Source organism: Papio anubis, chromosome 20, assembly GCF_008728515.1.
Source record: "Papio anubis isolate 15944 chromosome 20, Panubis1.0, whole genome shotgun sequence".
NCBI lineage: Eukaryota > Metazoa > Chordata > Mammalia > Primates > Cercopithecidae > Papio > Papio anubis.
In genome coordinates, this window is record NC_044995.1 from 2,628,455 (window position 1) to 2,648,572 (window position 20,118).

A 20,118-nucleotide genomic window follows, 5' to 3' on the forward strand; every position below is an offset into this window, starting at 1 on the left:
GTGTTATCCTCGTAATCTTTATGGCAGCCTCGATGGATACTGTGGTTATCTTCTATTTACAGAAAGGGAAACAGGCTCAGAATGGTAAAGTGACTTGTTCAAGCTGGTCACTTACTCATTTGTTCATTAAACATTTACTGGATGCTTTGTGACTGAGAGGAAGTAGAATAGCTGCTGTGTATTAAATATTTTTGTTTGTAACGCACTGTACTAAATGCTTGAGCAGCTTCGTTATTCATAGTACTATGGATCAGTTGTTTGACCCTTTAACTGAAGAGAAGACAGGCTCAGAGAGGTGAAGTGAATTTTCTTAAGGTCATACAGCCAGAATGCGGCAAGGCTGGGATTTTATTTATTTATTATTTTTTTGAGATGGAATCTCACTCTGTCACCCAGACTGGAGTGCAGTGGCGCAATCTCGGCTCACTGCAACCTCTGCCTCCTGAGTCAAGTGATTGTCCTGCCTCAGCCCCCCGAGTAGCTGAGATTACAGGTGCCTGCCACCACACCCAGCTGATTTTGTTTGTTGTTGTTGTTGTTCTGTTTTTGTTTTTGTTTTGAGATGGAATTTTGCTCTTGTTGCCCAGGCTGGAGTGCAATGACGCAATCTCGGCTCATTGCAACCTCCACCACCCAGGTTCAAGAGATTCTCCTGCCTCAGCCTCCCAAGTAGCTGGAGTTACAGGCGCCCGCCACCAGGCCCGGCTAATTTTGTATTTTTAGAGATGGGATTTCACTATGTTGGTCAGGCTGGTCTCAAACTCCTGACGTTAGGTGACCCACCTGCCTCAGCCTCTCAAAGTGCTAGGATTACAGGTATGAGCCACTGCACCTGGCCAAGGCTGGGATTTTAACTCATGTCTGCAATGCCAGAGCCCAACTACCCTATCTTCCCATTTACTGGGAGAATTCATGATAAATTTTCTGAATTTGTAAAAAGTCCATTCAGCAAATATATACCATGTGACTGCTGTTGTACCAGGCATCCGTGTTAGACTGTAGCATAGCGGTGAGCAAAAGCATATTATTCCTGCCTTCATGTAGCTGACAGCTAAGTTTCATATTTTTTGACTGATTTAATTAATATTTCAGATTGTAATATATGCTGTGAAAATTCTGTGCTGAGCTCCTGTTTATTCATTGAACAAACATTTATTGGAGGCCCTTCATTTTTTTCTTCAACGAAAATCACCCTGCTGGGGTTATTGCTAAGCTAGGAAAGGGTCCCCACTTTTTGAACCCTCGGACTGAGGCAAGCAAAACTAGTGATTACAGAAAACAAAGTGCTTTAAAGTAGCCATGGCTGGTGTTTACTGAAGGCTTTCTGCATGTCAGGCACTCTTCTAAGCACTTTACATGTATTGTTGCAATTTTCCCAAAAAATTGCATAAACAATTGAGATAGATACTATTATTCTAAATTAGGTGAAGTCACTTGTCCCAGTTCACACAGTTGTCTACCCCTACTGTCCCTTCTGTGAACAGCAGGCCCCTGAGAGAGCAAAGGAGTTGGGGTTGCAGGACCAGTCTAGATAGAGGTTCAGGGACAGCTCAGTCTGGAGGCGCCAGGCACCGTTCCCAGTTTCTGGATGTGCCATTCCTGTCCCCTGAGACAGGCCCCTGATTTCCCTTCCCTCCTGAACCTCAGGCTCCTCCCACCTGCTCTAAGACCACACCTTGACCTCACCCCTTTTTTCTCCATCCCCCAGCAAGCGAGACATTGAGTTGCTGCTGAAACTCATTGCAAACCTCAACATGCTCTTGAGGGACGAGAATGTGAACGTGGTGAAGAAGGCCATCCTCACCATGACCCAACTTTACAAGGTGGCCCTGCAGGTGAGAGTGCCTTCCCACGCAGGACCATCCTGCCTGATAGGTCTTGTTGACAGACTAATATGTTGGGGTTCAAAACCAGCATCCGAGCATACTCTTTATGGGCAAGATGTGCTGTTGTTCTGTGGGAGCAGATAACAGAGAGAGCTAATGTTGTCTCTTGGGTCAGGAAGTTGCACTTAACTTCTGGTCCTTCCATTGACCATCCATTTATTCACTCAGTAGACATTCCCTGGACAGTAGAGCATGTCCTCTGTGATGCTAGGCTAGTGATGCTGGGGACACAGCAGTGACCAAGACAGCTTACTGCCTTCCCAGTGCTCATAACCCAAGGAGGGAGGTAGACCTTAATTAATGAATCACATAACTATTGATTATGGAGTGTGATAGGAAAAGAACACTCCATGGTGTGATGTACATTAGCATTAATAAAATGAATGAATCCATGTAATCACCACCACCTTGTGAAGTCAGCATTGTTACTCCTTTACCTTAAAATGTGCGCCTTCATCACACTGAGTGATCACTGTCTGCATCCCCATGAGGGCAGGGCAAGGCCTGGCAACTACTCAGTCCTGTCTCCAGCATCACCCAGCACTGGGCTGGGGCAGAGTTGGAACTCAGTAACTGTTAACCAAATCAATGTATTCATCATTCATGGTTCTCTGCGTATCGGTGGAGGGTGTTGGTGATTGATGCGTTGTCTTCACCTTTTTGTCCCTTCCATTCCTTCCTGGCCTGCTGGCAGTGGATGGTGAAGTCACGGGTCATTAGCGAGCTGCAAGAGGCCTGCTGGGACATGGTATCTGCCATGGCGGGGGACATCATCTTACTGTTGGACTCCGACAATGACGGCATCCGCACCCATGCCATCAAGTTTGTGGAGGGCCTCATTGTCACCCTGTCACCCCGCATGGCTGACTCGGAGATACCCCGACGCCAGGAGCATGATATCAGCCTGGACCGCATCCCTCGTGACCACCCCTACATCCAGTACAGTGAGTGCTTCCTTCAGCTGCTGCCCCTGACAACCCTGCACCAGTTTCCTCTCTTTCACGCCCCTCCCTCTCTCCCCCTTGTCTTCCTTGGTTTTAAATTTCTGGAACAGTGTGCGCAGTCGCTAAGAGCCCTGATGGAGGTTCAGATCCCAACTGCACTGCTTACTCATCATGAACTTGGGCGAGTTGCTTGTCTCTGTGCTTCATTTTCCTTTTTGTAAATTGGAGACGATAGCGTAGTCCCACTCTCACAGGTTTGTAGTGAAGTTCCATGAGTGTGAGCCAATCAATGCACTAGTTTTATGGTTTTCTTTTTTCTTTCTTTTTTTTTTTGAGTCGGCTTTGCTCCAGGCTGAAGTGCAGTGGCACACGACCACTGCAACCTCCTCGGGCCCACCTAGCGAGCTTGCTCAGTTTTCCTCTGTGGCTGGGACTGTTAGGAGCCCGCCACTCACACCCAGCCAGTTTAAAAATTATTTTTGGCCGGGCGCGGTGGCTCAAGCCTGTAATCCCAGTACTTTGGGAGGCCGAGACGCATGGATCACAAGGTCAGGAGATCGAGACCATCCTGGTTAACACGGTGAAACCCCGCCTCTACTAAAAAATACAAAAAACTAGCCGGGCGCAGGTGGCAGGTTTCGTAGTCCCAGCTACTCAAAGGCTGACAGGAGAATGGTGTAAAACCTGAGGCGGAGCTTGCAGTGAGCTGGAGATCTGGCCACTGCACTTCCAGCCTACATAGAGCTAGACTCCGCCTCAAAAAAAAAAAATTATTTTTAGTAGGTCGGGCGCCGTGGCCTGCCTATAATCCCAGCACTTAGAGGCCGAGACGGGCGATCACAAGGTCAGGAGATCGAGACCATCCTGGCTAACACGGTGAAACCCCGCCTCTACTAAAAATACAAAAACTAGCCGGGCGAGGTGGCGGGCTTGTAGTCCCAGCTACTCGGGAGGCTGAGGCAGGAGAATGGCGGAACCCGGAGGCGGAGCTTGCAGTGAGCTGAGATCCGCCACCGCACTCCAGCCTGGGCGACAGAGCCGGTGACTCCGCCTCAAAAAAAAAAAATATTTTTTAGAGGCGGGAGCCACCAGATAATAGGTTGTCTCAAACTCCGATTCTTTAGGGTCCACTCTGTTTTGGCCTCCCAAAGTGCTGGGATTACAGGCATGAGCCACCCCGCCTAGCAGTTTTATGGTTTTCTTACCTGCAAATTATAAAAGTAGAACATAGGCCAGGCGTGGTGGCTCATGCCCCAGCATTTTGAGAGGCTGAGGCAGGCAGATCACTTGAGGTCAGGAGTTTGAGACCACCCCTGCCAACATAGTGAAACCCCTTATCTACTAAAAGTACAAAAATTAGCCAGGCATGGTGGCGGGCACCTGTAATCCCAGCTACTTGGTAGGCTAAGGCATGAGAATCGCTTGAACCCAGGAGGCAGAGGTTGCAGTGAGCCGAGATTGTGCCACTGCACTCCAGCCTGGGTGACAGAACGAGACTGTCTCAAAAAAAGCGTAGTATATATACACTTGGTGTCAAGCAATATGGGTGAGTCTAAAGGAATAATGTTCCCTCCTTCAGTTCTGCTTTCCAGAGATAAACGCTGGTAAGAGTGTTATGTTTCCTTCCAGATCTTTCCTGTGCAGGTGTAGGTATTTGTATGTGTATATGCATAGTGTCTGCGTTTGTTTGCTTTTCTGTTTGCAAAAACGAGGCCATGCTTTGTGTTTTCATCTGAGAGACATTAAAGTATAGTAGCTTGTGTCTGACACGTAGCCTATTTTCCCTTGTCTCTGAGCCTGATTCCTCATTGGTAAATTGGGGATCATTATTATGGCATCTAATTTAGGATGTAGGTATGAGCATTTGGTGAATTAATATGGCTGGAATAGTAAACATTCCGTAAATATTAGCTATTCTTATGTATTGTCTGACAGCCTTTTTGACTTAATAGTGTCAGTGACATCTTTCCCCATGAGAATCATGTTCAGTTGCTATACCATATTCCATAGTATAGTTACATTACATTCTTCTAAGCAATGCTGTCTTGATGGTTATTTAGATTTTTAATTCACTATTTTAAATAACGTGGCATTCAAATCAAAACTACAATGAAATATCGTCTCACCCCAGTTAAAGTAACTTTTATGAAAAAGACGGAACATAACAAATGCTGGCGAGGATGTGGAGAAAGGAAACACTTGTACGCTGTTGGTGGAAATGTCACTTACTACAGCCTAAAAATTGTTTGGAGTTTGGAGGTTCCTCAGAAAATTTGAAATTGAGCTACCATATGATCTAGCAATCCCACTGCCGGATATGTACCCGAAATAAAGGAAATCAGTGTATCAAAAAGATACCTGCACTCCCATATTTATTGCAGCACTAGTCACAATAGCCAAGACTTTGGAGCAAACTAAATGTTCATCAACAGATGAATAAAGAAAATGTGGTACTCATACACAATTGAGTACTATTCAGCCATAAAAAAGAGGAGATCCTGTCATTTGTAACAACATGGATGGAAGTAGAAGTCATGAAGTGAAATAAGCCAGGCGCAGAAAGACAGCTTTGCATGTTCTCACTTATTTGTGAGAGCTAGAAATGAAAACAGTTGAACTCATGGAGACAGACAGTAGAATGATGGTTACCAGAGGCTGAAAAGTGTTATGGGTGGCTGGGGAGGAAGTGGGAATGGTTAATGGGTACAAAAAAATAGTTAGAACAAATAAGATCTCGTATTTGATAGCCAGGCATGGTGGCATGTGCCTGTGGTCTCAGTCTGGGTGGCGGAGGTTGCAGTGAGCCGGGATCGTGCCACTGCTTTCCACCCTGGGCGACAGAGTGAGACCCCATCTCGGGGGGAAAAAAAAAAAGATCTGGTATTTGTTAGCACAACGGGGTAACTGTGCTGAAAAATAATCGTACATTTTAAAATAATTGAAATAGTATAATTGGATTGTGTCTAACAAAACGGATAAATGCTTGTGATGGATACCCCAGTTACCCTGATGTGATAATTATGCATTGCATGCCTGTATAAAAATCTCATGTATCCCATAATTATTTACACCTACTATATAGCCATTAATATTTTTCCAGTTAAAAAGATACGGCCGGGCCTGGATTACGGGCTCGCGCCTGTAATCCCAGCACTTTGGGAGGCCGCGGCAGGCAGATCATGAGGTCAGGAGATCGAGACCATCCTGGCTAACACGGTGAAACCCCGTCTCTACTAAAAATACAAAAAATTAGCTGGGTGTGGTGGCGGGCACCTGTGGTCCCAGCTACTCGGGAGGCTGAGGCAGGAGAATGGCATGAACCCGGGAGGCAGAGCTTGCAGTGAGCTAAGATCACGCCACCGCACTCCAGCCTGGGCGACAGAGCGAGACTCTGTCTCAAAAAAAAGGTGTATATGGCATTCATTATGTTTCTGTATAGGAAAAGTCTGGAAAGATACCCACCAAAGTTTTAAGCATTAATTTTGGGGACTGTATTGAGGGGAGTGGTGCCACAAGGGACTTTGAGTTGTGTGTATATACACATATATTCTAATCTTTCACTATTGCAAACCCATGCTTTGAACATCTTTATAACTAAATTTTTTTTTTTTTTTTTTTTAATATGGTGTCTCACTCTGTCACTCAGGCTGGAGTGCAGTGGTGTGATCTCGGCTCAGTGAAACCTCCATCTCCTGGGTTCAAGCGATTCTCCTGCCTCAGCCTCCAAAGTAGCTGGGATTACAGGCACAGGCCTCCATGCCTGGGCTAATTTTTTGTACTTTTAGTAGAGATGGGGTTTTACCATGTTGGCCAGGCTGGTCTTGAACTCCTGACGTCAAGTGATCCGCCTGCCTTGACCTCCCAAAGTGCTGGAATTACATGCATAAGCCTCCACGCCCAGCCCCTTGTAACTAAATTTTTATACTCATTAATAGTCTCATAGAACTAATCAACTACCACATTTTCTGTTTTTCCCGCCATTCATAGACATCCAGGTACCAGGATCTGTCCTTCCTTTTAGTCCCAAAAGCTGCTGTCTCCAGAGGCCTGGGAAAAAGGATCCCACTGACTAGTTCTCCTCTCTGTCTCTTAGACGTACTATGGGAAGAGGGCAAGGCAGCCTTGGAGCAGCTGCTTAAGTTCATGGTGCACCCTGCCATCTCTTCCATCAACCTGACAACAGCGCTGGGCTCCCTCGCCAATATCGCCCGCCAGAGACCCATGTTCATGTCTGAGGTGATCCAGGCCTATGAAACTCTGCATGGTAGGTCAACGCTCTCCCCCTGCCTTCTCTTCACTGGCCAGGCCACTCTTTCTGTGGTTTTTGTTTTTTTTTTTTGAGACAGAGTCTCGCTCTGTCACCAGGCTGGGGTGTGCAGTGGCGCAATCTTGGCTCATTGCAACCTCCGCCTCCTGGGTTCCAGCGATTCTCCTGCCTCAGCCTCCCGAGTAGCTGGGATTACAGGACGCACCACCACACCCAGCTGATTTTTTTTTACTTTTAGTACAGACGGGGTTTCACCATGTTGGCCAGAGTGGTCTCGATCTCTTGACCTCGTGATTCGCCTGCCTCGACCTCCCAAAGTGCTGGGATTACAGGCGTGAGCCACTGCACCTGACCTCAACCTGCTCATTCTTGAAGAAATGTAGCTTGGTGGTGGACCCTGAGCGCTAGTCATCCATCTGGCAGGCCTGAGATTCTCCAGATTAGACAGGAATCTTTTGGCATGCGACAAAAACTTGATTCAGGACTGGTTTTAATATTGAGGCATGTGGGGGTGCACTGACATGATGTCTGTGAAATATTTTCAAATATTCCAGTCCTCCCCTGCCACCAAAAGGGAGGATAGATGTTCTTTTTTTTTTTTTTTTTTTTTTTTTTTCTTGAGACGGAGTCTCGCTGTGTCGCCCAGGCTGGAGTGCAGTGGCACGGTCTCGGCTCACTGCAAGCTCCACCTCCCGGGTTCATGCCATTCTCCCGCCTCAGCCTCCGAGTAGCTGGGACTACAGGCGCCCGCCACCACACCCGGCTAGTTTTTTGTATTTTTAGTAGAGACGGGGTTTCACCATGTTAGCCAGGATGGTCTCGATCTCCTGACCTCGTGATCCACCCGCCTCGGCCTCCCAAAGTGCTGGGATTACAGGCTTGAGCCACCACGCCCGGCCTAGATGTTCTAAGATTAGCGAAATGGTGATGGGTACACGGAGACTCATATTATTTTCTCTGTTTTGTGCACAAATGAAAACCGAGAAGTCTGGGGTGTACAGGTCGTGGATCTGCGTCTCTCCATCTCTCGGCTCTTTGTTTCTCCATTTTAGTTTCACTCTCTGGTCCTTTCCTTAGGGTAGCAAAGATGGCCCCCCATAGTTCATGGCTCCCATTCGGTTCACTTAGCAACACCATGGGAAAGAGAGTGTCTCCTTCCCAGCCATTCCAGCAGAAGTCCAAGAGCTGACGGTCATTGTTTCTGATTGGCTGAGCAGAGATTATGAGCCAATCTCTGAGCCAATAATAGTGGCCAAGGGAATGTGGTGTTCTCACTGGCCCCAGGTCTCATGCCCACTCGGAAGGAGACTGGAGAAGGGGGGTTTCCCTCAATGGAGAATGAGAGTGTTGTTGGCTGAGGAAGGGGCAGTGGATGCTAGGCAGGCAGAATTACAGGCATCCTTTTTCCCTGTGGAACAGGGGAGTCTCACTTATCAGGGTGACCATTAGAAAGTCATCCTAGTAGCAGGGAGACCAGCGGTGAGCTGTTGCAGCAGTTCGGTTGGGAGTTTCTGGAGGTGAAAGTGGTGATTATAACCCTCCCCAAGCGAAGCATATGTGAATTTCCAGACCAGAGATGGAGGAAGACGAAACTGTATGTGTTTACTAAAAGAGAGGGTGAGTTTTTCTCTTTAAGGTTGATACTGATGGAGACCCCCAGGATTTTAAGCATCAGCTTGTAAGGTGGAAAGCCACATGTTAGATCTGAGGGTGAAGGAGCTTTTCTAGTAGATGCCTGCAAGACCACTGCCCAAGTTTGGGGTTGAGAATTAGGACTGGCAGCATGCCATGAGATCTGTCCACAAGACACAGCTCCTGCCTCTTTCTTCACAGCCAACCTGCCCCCAACGCTGGCCAAATCGCAGGTGAGCAGCGTGCGGAAGAATCTGAAGCTGCACCTGTTGAGTGTGCTGAAGCACCCGGCCTCCTTGGAGTTCCAGGCCCAGATCACCACCCTGCTGGTGGACCTGGGCACACCTCAGGCTGAGATCGCCCGCAACATGCCGAGCAGCAAGGACACCCGCAAGCGGCCCCGCGATGACTCGGACTCCACACTCAAGAAGATGAAGCTGGGTGAGGGGCTGGTGGGGCGGGGCAGGCAGACCATGCTGAAATGTTTCATTATTTACCTTAAACTATGCTGAATTTATATTCACTAAGATTATGTTATAGATTATATTATGTGGGCCAGGCACAGTGGCTCAAACCTGTAATCCCAGCACTTTGGGAGGCCGAGGCGGGTGGATCATGAGTCAGGAGATCGAGACCATCCTAGCTAACACGGTGAAACCCCGTCTCTACTAAAAATGCAAAAATTAGCCGGGCATGGTGGTGGGTGCCTGTAGTCCCAGCTGCTCGGGAGGCTGAGGCAGGAGAATGGCATGAACCCAGGAGGTGGAGCTTGCAGTGAGCCAAGATTGCACCACTGCACTCCAGGCTGGGCAACAGAGCGAGACTCCCTCTCAAAAATAAATAAATAAATACATAAATACATAAATAAGGAATTAGGCTGGGCGCAGTGGCTCATGCCTGTAATCCGAGCACTTTGGAGGCCAAGGCATATGAGTCACCTGAAGTTAAGAGTTCGACACCAGCCTGGCCAACGTGGAAAACCCTGTCTCTACTAATAATACAAAAATTAGCGGGGTATGGTGGTGCATGCCTGTAATCCCAGCTACTCCAGAGGCTGAGACAGGAGAATCACTTGAACCTGGGAGGCAGAAGTTGCAGTAAGCTGAGATCATGCCATTGCACTCCAGCCTGGGTGAGAAGAGTGAAACTCCGTCTCAAAAAAAAAAAAAGGCCAGGCGCGGTGGCCCAAGCCTGTAATCCCAGCACTTTGGGAGGCCGACACGGGCGGATCACGAGTTCAGGAGATCGAGACCATCCTGGCTAACATGGTGAAACCCCGTCTCTACTAAAAAAAATACAAAAAACTAGCTGGGCGTGGTGGCGGGTGCCTGTAGTCCCAGCTACTCGGGAGGCTGAGGCAGGAGAATGGCGTAAACCCGGGAGGCGGAGCTTGCAGTGAGCTGAGATCCGGCCACTGCACTCCAGCCTGGGCGACAGAGCGAGACTCTGTCTTTAAAAAAAAAAAAAAAGGGAGGGGGGAATTGCCAGGCACAGTGGCTCACGCCTGTAATCCCAGCACTTCGGGAGGCTGAGTCCGGTGGATCCCCTGAGGTCAGGAGTTCGAAATAGGCCTGGCTAACATGGTGAAACCCTGTCTCTACTAAAAATACAAAAATTAGCCAGGCATGGTGGTGCGTGCCTGTAGTCGCTGCTACTCGGGAGGCTGAGGCAGGAGAATTGCTTGAACCGGGAGGCAGAGGTTGTGGTGAGCCAGGACTGCACCATTGCACTCCATTCTGAGTGACAGAGCAAGACTCTGTCTCCAAAAAAAAAAATAAATAAAATAAAATAAAAAATTAAAGAGTGAAGTAGAGATCTTACTATATTTTTTCATAATTAAGTAAGTATACTAAGCAGCAGCGTATTCGGTACCTTGAGTTGTTTTCATTTACTTTAATCTCAGAGTTCTTTCTACATCTACACGTAGAAATCTACCTCATCCTTTTTTTTTTGGAGACAGTCTTGTTCTGTTGCCCAGGCTGGAGTGTAGTGGCACAATCTGGGCTCACTGCAGCCTCCGCCTCCCAGGTTCAAGCGTTTCTCATGCCTCAGCTTCCTGAGTAATTGGTAACTACAGGCGTGTGCCACCACGCCCGGCTAATTTTTGTATTTGTTTCTTTTTTTTTTGAAGATGGAGTTTTACTCTTGTTAGCCAGGCTGGAGTACAATGGTGTGATCTCGGCTCACTGCAACCTCTGCCTCCCAGATTCAGGCAATTCTCCTGCCTCAGCCTCCCAAGTAGATGGGATTACAGGCATGCACCACCATACCCAGCTAATTTTGTATTTTTAGTAGAGCCAGGGTTTCGCCGTGTTGGCCAGGCTGGTCTTGAACTCCTGACCTCAAGTGATCTGCCTGCCTTGGCTTCCCAAAGTGCTGAGATTACAGGCCTGAGGCACTACCCCCGACCAGGGTTTGTGTATTTAAAGTTATATTTTACCCACTAACTTTATCTTTGTTTCCTTTTTTTTTTTTTTTTTTTTTTTGAGACAGTCTCGTTCTGTCAAAAAGGCTGGAGTGCAGTGGCCTGATCTTGGCTCGCTGCAACCTTTGCCTCCCAAGTTTAAGAGATTCGGCCGGGCGCGGTGGCTCACGCCTGTAATCCCAGCACTTTGGGAGGCCGAGGCGGGCGGATCACAAGGTCAGGAGATCGAGACCACAGTGAAACCCCGTCTCTACTAAAAATACAAAAAATTAGCCGGGCATGGTGGTGGGTGCCTGTAGTCCCAGCTACTCAGGAGGCTGAGGCAGGAGAATGGCGTGAACCCGGGAGGCGGAGCTTGCAGTGAGCCGAGATCGCGCCACTGCACTCCAGCCTGGGCGACAGCGCGAGACTCCGTCTCAAAAAAAAAAAAAAAAAAAAAAAAGAGATTCTCCCTCCTCTGCCTCCCGAGCAGTTGGGACTAGAGGCGTGCACCATCATGTTCCACTAATTTTTTTGCATTTTTAGTAGAGACGGAGTTTCACCATGTTGGCCAGGCTAGTCTCGAACTCCTGACCTCAAGCAATCCACCCCCCTCGGCCTCCCAGAGTGCTGGGATTATAGACGTGAGCCACCACGCCCAGCCTCTTTCTGTTTCTTTAAGCTTTTTATTTTGAAATAATTTTGAATTTACAGACAAGTTATAAAAATAGTACTAAAAACTGTGTACTCTTATGAGGCATGGACCACACATTGCGTTCAGTTGGCATGTCCTGAATTAGTTCCTCAGCCTTCCTTTGTGTCTCGTGACATTGACATTGTTAAGAGTCCAAGACAGTTGTTTGGTGGAATGCCCTTCATTTGGGTTTGCTCTTGCCTCGTGATTGGAGTCAGGTTAGGCATTTTTGGCAGGAACGCTACAGAAATGATCCCCTGGTTGCCTCAGTACATGGGATCAGGAGGCACATGGTGTCCCATTGTTGGAGATGTTAACTGTGAACACTTGGTTAAGATAGTATCAACCAGCTTTCTCTAGTGTCAAGTGCCATTTTTCTCTTTGTCAGTAATAAGCTGGGGGAGATACTTGAAACTATGTAAAATACATGTTTCTCTTTAAACGTTCACCCAGTGGTTTTTTTGGTTTTTTGGGGTTTTTTTTTGAGAGGGGGTCTGGCTCTGTTACCCAGGCTGGAGTGCAGTGGCATGATCTCAGCTCACTGCAAGCTCCGCCTCCCAGGTTCACGCCATTCTCCTGCCTCAGCCTTCCGAGTAGCTGGGACTACAGGTGCCCGCCACCACACCTGGCTAATTTTTTGTATTTATTTTAGTAGGGACGGGGTTTCACTGTGTTGACCAGGATGGTCTCGATCTCCTGACCTCGTGATCTGCCTGCCTCGGCCTCCCAAAGTGCTGGGATTACAGGCGTGAGCCACCGTGCCCGGCCTCACCCAGTGGTTTTAACATCCAATGATGATTATTGCCTGAGTCTATTATTCTGTCCTGGCTCCAAAGAGATTTTCCTTCTACATTTATTAGTTGACATTCTGCTGTAAGGAAGGACTTTCTCTTCTTCCCACTTATTATCAGGAATAAGTTGTTTTGAGCATTACACTTACTTACTAGCATGACAAAATGTTCTAGATTCCTCTTGTACTGTCCTTGCACCAGCCCTGGAATCATTCTTTCTTTCTAAGGAGCCCTGGTTTCCTTTAAGTGAGGAATAGTTTCAGAAATCAAGGTCTAAGTACCAGGTGTGCCCTTAGCTACTGAGTATACATTCTTGATAGCCATTGCCAAAGTGCCTTCTAAACAACTGCACAAGGCCAGGCGCGGTGCCTCACGCGTATAATCCCAGCACTTTGGGAGGCTGAGGCAGGTGGATCACCTGATGTCAGAAGTTTGAGACCAGCCTGGCCAACATGGTGAAACCCCATCTCTACTAAAAATACAAAAAAATTAGCTGGGCCTGGTAGCGCATGCCTGTAATCCCAGTTACTTGGGAGGCTGAGGCAGGAGAATCACTTGAACCTGGGAGGCGGAGGTTGCAGTGAGCCGAAATCATGCCACTGCACTGCGGCCTCAGCAACAGAGCAAGACTGTCTCAAAAAAACAGTAATAATAATCTTTTCCTAGAGCTCAGCATGATAAGCTGCAGGGGTGTGGCTTACTCCCATTTCCCAGATCAGGAGAACTGAGGCCCAGAATGAGTCAGGTAGTTGCCCAGGGTCATACAGTGCTTTGGTGCCAGAGGCAGAGCTGCAGCCTGGATCTTCATCCGCTGTTTGCAGAGGCTGACTAGAGGCAGGGACCACCTGGGCGCCCCGGGAGGATGGAGGGCCTGCTGCTCTCTCTATAGCCAGCATCTTGTTCTTTTCCCTTATCCCAGAGCCCAACCTGGGGGAGGACGATGAGGACAAGGACTTGGAGCCAGGCCCATCAGGGACCTCGAAGGCCTCAGCCCAGATCTCCAGCCAGTCAGACACGGACATCACAGCTGAGTTCCTGCAGCCTCTGCTGACGCCTGATAATGTGGCCAATCTGGTGAGGATGAGTGAGGAGTGTTTTCCCCTGGACCAGGAAGGAAGGATCTCGGTCTTTCTCCTGCCTCCACTTCACACTGTCTACCTCCAGAGTACCCTTCTAATTTATAAAGAAAAGGGGTTTAATTGGTTTACAGTTCTGCAGGCTGTATAGGAAGCGTGGTGCTGGCATCTGCTTCACTTCTGGGGAAATTTCAGGAAGCTTCCAATCGTAGTGAAAGGTGAAGGGGGAGCAGGCATCTCATGTGACAGAGCAGGAGCAAGTGAGAGGGAGTGTTTTGGGGCAGGGAGGTGCCACACACTTTTAAATGACCAGATCTTGTGAGGACTTGCTGTCCCGAAGACAACACCAAGCCATGAGGGATCCCCCCCACGATCCAAACACCCCCGACCAGGCCCCACCTCCAGCATCGGGGATTTGGGAAGGAAACATGAGATTTGGGAAGGAAAAAATACCCAAACTACATCAGTGAGCCTCAGGCCTGGGTATGCAGCCCGCTTCTGATCGTCCTCCACTGGGATGTCCCAGAAGCACCTCAGACTCACACGGCAGATCTGCACTTTTCCACTTTCTCCCCACGCTTCTCTGCAGGCCCCACCTAGTTCCCAAACCAGAAACTGGGAGTGGGCCGGGCGTGGTGGCTCAAGCCTGTAATCCCAGCACTTTGGGAGGCCGAGGCGGGTGGATCACGAGGTCAGGAGATCGAGACCATCCTGGCTAACATGGTGAAACCCCGTCTCTACTAAAAATACAAAAAACTAGCCGGGCGTGGTGGCGGGTGCCTGTAGTCCCAGCTACTCGGAGGCTGAGGCAGGAGAATGGCGTGAACCTGGGAGGCGGAGCTTGCAGTGAGCCGAGATCACGCCACTGCACTCCAGCCTGGGTGACACAGCGCGAGACTCCGTCTCAAAAAAAAAAAAAAAAAAAAGAAACTGGGAGTGAACCTCTTTTCCTTCTCTCCCTAATCCTTGCCCTCTTTTCCACCCCTGCAACACTTGCCCTGGGCCAGGCCCACCCTTTTCACCTGAAGCCCAACCCTCACTTGCTACCTGGCTCCAACTTCCTTCAAGTAAAATTTAAGTTCCCCTTGCCTTAGTCAGCCATCTTTGATCCGGCTTCTATTAACTTGTTCTACCTTTTGTCTTTTTTTTTTTTTGAGGCGGAGTCTTGCTTTGTCGCCCAGGCTGGAGTGCAATGGCACGATCTTGGCTCACTGTAACCTCCGCCTCCTGGGTTCAAGCTATTCTCTTGCCTCAGCCTCCCGAATAGCTGGAATTACCGGCGCCCACCGCTGCACCCAGCTAATTTTTGTGTTTTTAGTAGAGACAGGGTTTCACCGTGTTGGTCATGCTGGTCTCAAACTCCTGACCTCAGGTGATCTGCCCACCCCGGCCTCCCAAAGTGCTGGGATCACAGGCATGAGCCACCACGCCCGGCCGTTCTACCTTTTGTCTTATCACACGCTAGGAATTGACCTTTTTAGTTTTGCCATGAAGTTGCTCCTCACCATTTATAAAAATGCCTGCTATTCATAGTATAAAATACCATATGTCCGTAATGTGCCCCTTTTTTGTTGCTACTACTATGTGCAATCTTGCAAAATATTTGCTTGTTTTCAGTCATCTCAAAAGAACTAGCTCTTTGTTTTGTTCATATTCTTTTGGCACTTTTTCTGTTTTATTTCTGTTGCCTTTATTTCTTCCCTGCTACTTTATTTGAATATTTTTCCCCATGGTTTTAAGTGATTGGCTCATGAATTTTTAGTCTTCTTTTCCAATGTAAGCAAGCATTTAGGGATTTGATTTTCCATCTAAGTACTATTTTAGCTGCATTCCACACATTTTAATTTATAGTAGTTTCATTATCTTTCTGTTCTAATTAGTTATTACTTAGAGTGTGCATTTAAAGTTCACTGTGTAGCCTTGGCAACATAGCAAGACCCTGTCTCTACAAAAATAAAAATAAAAAAATTAGCTGGGCGTAGTGGTGTGTACCTATGATCCCAGCCACAGGAGAGGCTGAAGCAGGAGAATTGCTTGAGCCTAGGAATTTGAGGCTGTAGTGAGCTATGATGGCGCCACTGCACTCCAGCCTGGACAATAGAATAAGACCCTGTCTCTAAGAAAAATTTTTTTTTTTTTTTTTGAGACCGAGTCTCGCTCTGTTGCTCAGGCTGGAGTGCGGTGGCGTGATCTCGGCTCACTGCAATCTCCGCCTCCTGGGTTCACGCCATTCTCCTGCCTCAGCCTCCCGAGTAACTGGGACTACAGGCACCTGCCACCATGCCTGGCTAAGTTTTTTGTATTTTTAATAGAGATGAGGTTTCACCATGTTAGCCAAGATGGTCTTGATCTCCTGACTTCGTGATCTGCCTGCCCACTTTGGCTTCACAAAGTGCTGGAATTACAGGCATGAGCCACCGCACCCAGCATAAATTTTTTTTAAAGCTCCAAATGTATAGGGAGTTTAAAATTATCCTTTTCCAGCCTGGCCAAGATGGTGAAACCCCATCTCTACTAAAAATACAAAAATTAGCCAGGTGCGGTGGCAGGCACCTGTCATCCCAGCTACTTGGGAGGCTGAGGCAGGAGAATTGCTTGAACCCGGGTGGCAGAGGTTGCAGTGAGCCAAGATTGTGCCACCACACTCCAGCCTGGGGGACAGAGTGAGATTCCATCTTAAAAAATAAATAAATATAAATGAAATTATCTTTTGTTACTAATGGCTGGCATCCATGGATGTTCTCTGTTAGGATTCTGGGGGGTTTTTTGTTTGCTTGTTATTTGAAGTCAATTCCCAGTCCTTACACTTTTCCCTGAACCTCTTTTTGCTCCTCTCTCTCCTTTCTTTCTTTCTTTTTTTTTTTTTTTTTTTTTTTTTGAGACGGAGTCTCGCTCTGTCGCCCAGGCTGGAGTGCAGTGGCCGGATCTCAGCTCACTGCAAGCTCCACCTCCCGGGTCTACGCCATTCTCCTGCCTCAGCCTCCCCAGTAGCTGGGACTACAGGCGCCTGCCACCTCGCCCGGCTAGTTTTTTGTATTTTTTTAGTAGAGACGGGGTTTCACCGGGTTAGCCAGGCTAGTCTCGATCTCCTGACCTCGTGATCCGCCTGTGTTGGCCTCCCAAAGTGCTGGGATTACAGGCTTGAGCCACCGTGCCTGGCCTCTCTTTCTTTCTTTCTTTCTGTCTGTCTGTCTGTCTGTCTGTCTGTCTGTCTCTCTCTCTCTTTCTTTATGAATAAGACGGAGTCTTGCTCTGTCACTCAGGCTGGAGTGCAGTGGTGCGATCTCGGCTCACTGCAACCGCTATCACCTGGGTTCAAGCAATTATCCTGCCTCAGCCTCCCGAGTAGCTGGGGTTATAGGCACGTGCCACTGCACCTGGCAAATTTTTGTATTTTTAGTAGAGTCAAGGTTTCACCATATTGGCCAGGCTGGTCTTGGACTCCTGACCTCGAGTGATCTACCTGCCTTAGCCTCTCAAAGTGCTGGGATTGCAGGTGTGACCCACTACACCTGACCTCTTTTGTTCTTTGGACAGGGTGCCAGCTCTGCTGCTTCTTAGTCTTCTCCCATGGTGTTTCTCTACGGGGAATACACACCCCTCCCACTGCAAAACCTTGTCCTGTATTAGGCTGACTCCTACCCTCCATCAGTTCTCTTGCCCAGGGAGCCCTTGCCTTGCCTGGCTCCTGCTGTGGCTCACAGTACCCTTCGCGTTCCTCTCTCAAGCACTACACTGTATAGTTATTTATTTTCTCTGTGACTTCCCCAAGAGGCTGAGCTCCAGGAGTGCAGGCCCAAGTCGGTTTTAGGCACTGCCATTTCCCCAGTATTGGCATGGGCGTGGAAAGAATGCTTGTTGAGTTAATGATTAAGGAGAGGCTCTCTTCCTGGGCATCCCACAGGTCCTCATCAGCATGGTGTACCTGCCGGAGGCCATGCCAGCCTCCTTCCAGGCCATCTACACCCCTGTGGAGTCAGCAGGCACAGAAGCCCAGATCAAGCACCTGGCTCGGCTCATGGCCACACAGATGACAGCTGCCGGACTGGGACCAGGTGAGTGTGTCCTGGCCCTAACCTGGGCCAGGGGTTGGCACTTGTGGCTTCTGGGTTCTCCTTACTGGAAGAGCACCTCCTTGTGGTGCAGATGAAAATCACGTGGGAGCTAAGGTGTAGATAATGACAGGTACCACAGATAGATGGCTCAGTGTTTTTAAGTCCTGGGCTTTGAAATCCAACAGACCTGGGTTTGAGGTTTGAGTTGAATCAGATCTCATCCACTTAATAGCTGTATAACTTTGGTCAAGTTAGCTAACCTCTCCGAGCTTCATAGTTTTACCCCGTTTTAACAGTACTATTAATGTATAATACACATAAGTACAATGCAGAACTCTTTTAACTATAGACCTTAGTGAATTTTCACAAAGTGAACACACCAGTGTAACCATCACCCAGATCAAGACACAGGTTAAATATCCCTTATTGAAAATGCTTGGGGCCGGAAGTGTTTCAGATTTCACACCTTTGCATTTGGAATATTTGCATGTACATGATGAAGTATCTTAGGGATGAGACCCAAGCCTAAACATGAAATTCATTTATGTTTCTTATACGCATAGTTCAAAGGTAATTAGATATAATATTTCTTTTCTTTTTTTTTTTTCCCTTTGAGACAGAGTCTCCCTCTGTCACCCAGGCTGGAGTGCAGTGGCGCAGTCTCAGCTTATTACTGCAACCTCTACCTCCCAGGTTCAAACGATTCTCCTGCCTCAGCCTCCCGAGTAGCTGGGACTGCAGGTGCCCGCCACCACACCTGGCTAGTTTTTTTGTTTGTTTGTTTGTTTGTTTGTTTGTTTTTTGAGACGAAGTCTCGCTCTGTCGCCCGGGCTGGAGTGCAGTGGCGCCATCTTAGCTCACTGCAAGTTCCACTTCCCGGGTTTACACTATTCTCCTGCCTCAGCCTCCCAAGTAGCTGGAACTACAGGCACCGGCCACCATGCCTGGCTAATTGTTTGTATTTTTAGTAGAGACGGGGTTTCACCGTGTCAGCCAGGATGGTCTCGATCTCCTGACCTCGTGATTCACCCACCTCAGCCTCCCAAAGTGCTGAGATTACAGGCGTGAGCCACTGCACCCGGCCCTAGTTTTTTGTATTTTTAGTAGAGACGGTTTCACCGTGTTCACAAGGATCGTCTCCATCTCCTGACCTTGTGATTTACCCACCGCAGCCTCCCAAAGTGCTAGGATTACAGGCGTGAGCCACTGTGCCCGGCCCTAGTTTTACCTATTCTTGAACTAAACTAAATAAGATCACAAAGTCTGGCTTGTCTGGCTTACCATATGGTTTTTTGTGTTTTTTTGTTTGTTTATTTTTAGTTAGTTATTATTTATTTGAGAAGGAGTTTTGCTCTTGTGGCCCAGGCTGGAGTGTAGTGGCACTTTCTTGGCTCACTGCAACCTCTGCCTCCTGGATTCAGGTGATTCTGCTGCATCAGCCTCCCCGAGTAGTTGGGATTATAGGCACCCGCTGCCACCATGCCCGGCTAATTTTTTTTTTTTGCTTTTTTTTTTTTTTTTGAGACGGAGTCTTACTCTGTTGCCCAGGCTGGAGTGCAATGGCATGATCTCGACTCACTGCAACCTCTGCCTCCCGGGTTCAAGTGATTATCCTGCCTTCCAAGTAGCTGGGATTACAGGCATGCACCATCACACCTAGCAGATTTTTTTTTTTTTTTTTTTTTTTTTTTGCATTTTTTGTTGAGATGGGTTTCACCATGTTGGCCAGGATGGTCTTGAACTCCTGACCTCAGGTGATCCACTCTCCTCGGCCTACTAAAGTGCTGGTATTATAGGCGTGAGCCACCGCACCCAGCCTACTATACATTTTTGAGATTCTTCCATGTTGTCGTGTGAGGTGCTAGTTGGTTTTTTTTATTGCTTAGTAGTATTCTGTTACATGAATATACAATCATTGGTTTATCCACACTGGTATTGATGGACCTGTGGCTTCTTTCGAGTTTTTGGCCATTGGAAATAAAGCTGCTGTGAATGTTTGTGTCTAGCTCTCTTCATGTACACATGCTGTCATCTGTCTTGAGCATATACCAAGGAGTGGAACCACTGGGTCATAGGGTGTGATCAGTGGTATAAAAACTGCTGCAGGCTGGGTGTGGTGGCTCACACCTGTAGTCCCAGCACTTTGGGAGGCTGAGGTGGGTGGATCACCTGAGGTCAGGAGTTTGAGACCAGCCTGGCCAACGTGGCGAAACCCCGTCTCTACTGAAAATACAAAAATTAGCTGGGCATGGCAGTGGGCGTCTATAATCCTAGCTACTCGGGAAGCTGAGGCAGGAAAATGGCTTGGACCCAGGAGGCGGAGGCTGCAGCGAATCAGAATCAAGCCACTGCACTCCAGCCTTGGTGAT

At 48.1% G+C, this 20,118-nt stretch overlaps 1 protein-coding gene across 4 annotated transcripts in view; it reads left to right on the forward strand.

Annotated features, from left to right (window-relative positions):
- Positions 1-20,118, forward strand: part of SYMPK (symplekin) — a 50,187-nt gene that overhangs the window by 13,908 nt on the left and 16,161 nt on the right. For all 4 annotated transcript variants that reach the window (XM_009194776.4, XM_009194777.4, XM_017952537.3 and 1 more), the window contains 6 exons: positions 1,709-1,835; positions 2,581-2,830; positions 6,924-7,094; positions 8,931-9,170; positions 13,538-13,692; positions 17,599-17,749. In XM_009194776.4, the coding sequence (XP_009193040.1) occupies positions 1,709-1,835; positions 2,581-2,830; positions 6,924-7,094; positions 8,931-9,170; positions 13,538-13,692; positions 17,599-17,749 (1,094 nt within the window). The remainder of the gene's footprint in view (positions 1-1,708; positions 1,836-2,580; positions 2,831-6,923; positions 7,095-8,930; positions 9,171-13,537; positions 13,693-17,598; positions 17,750-20,118) is intronic.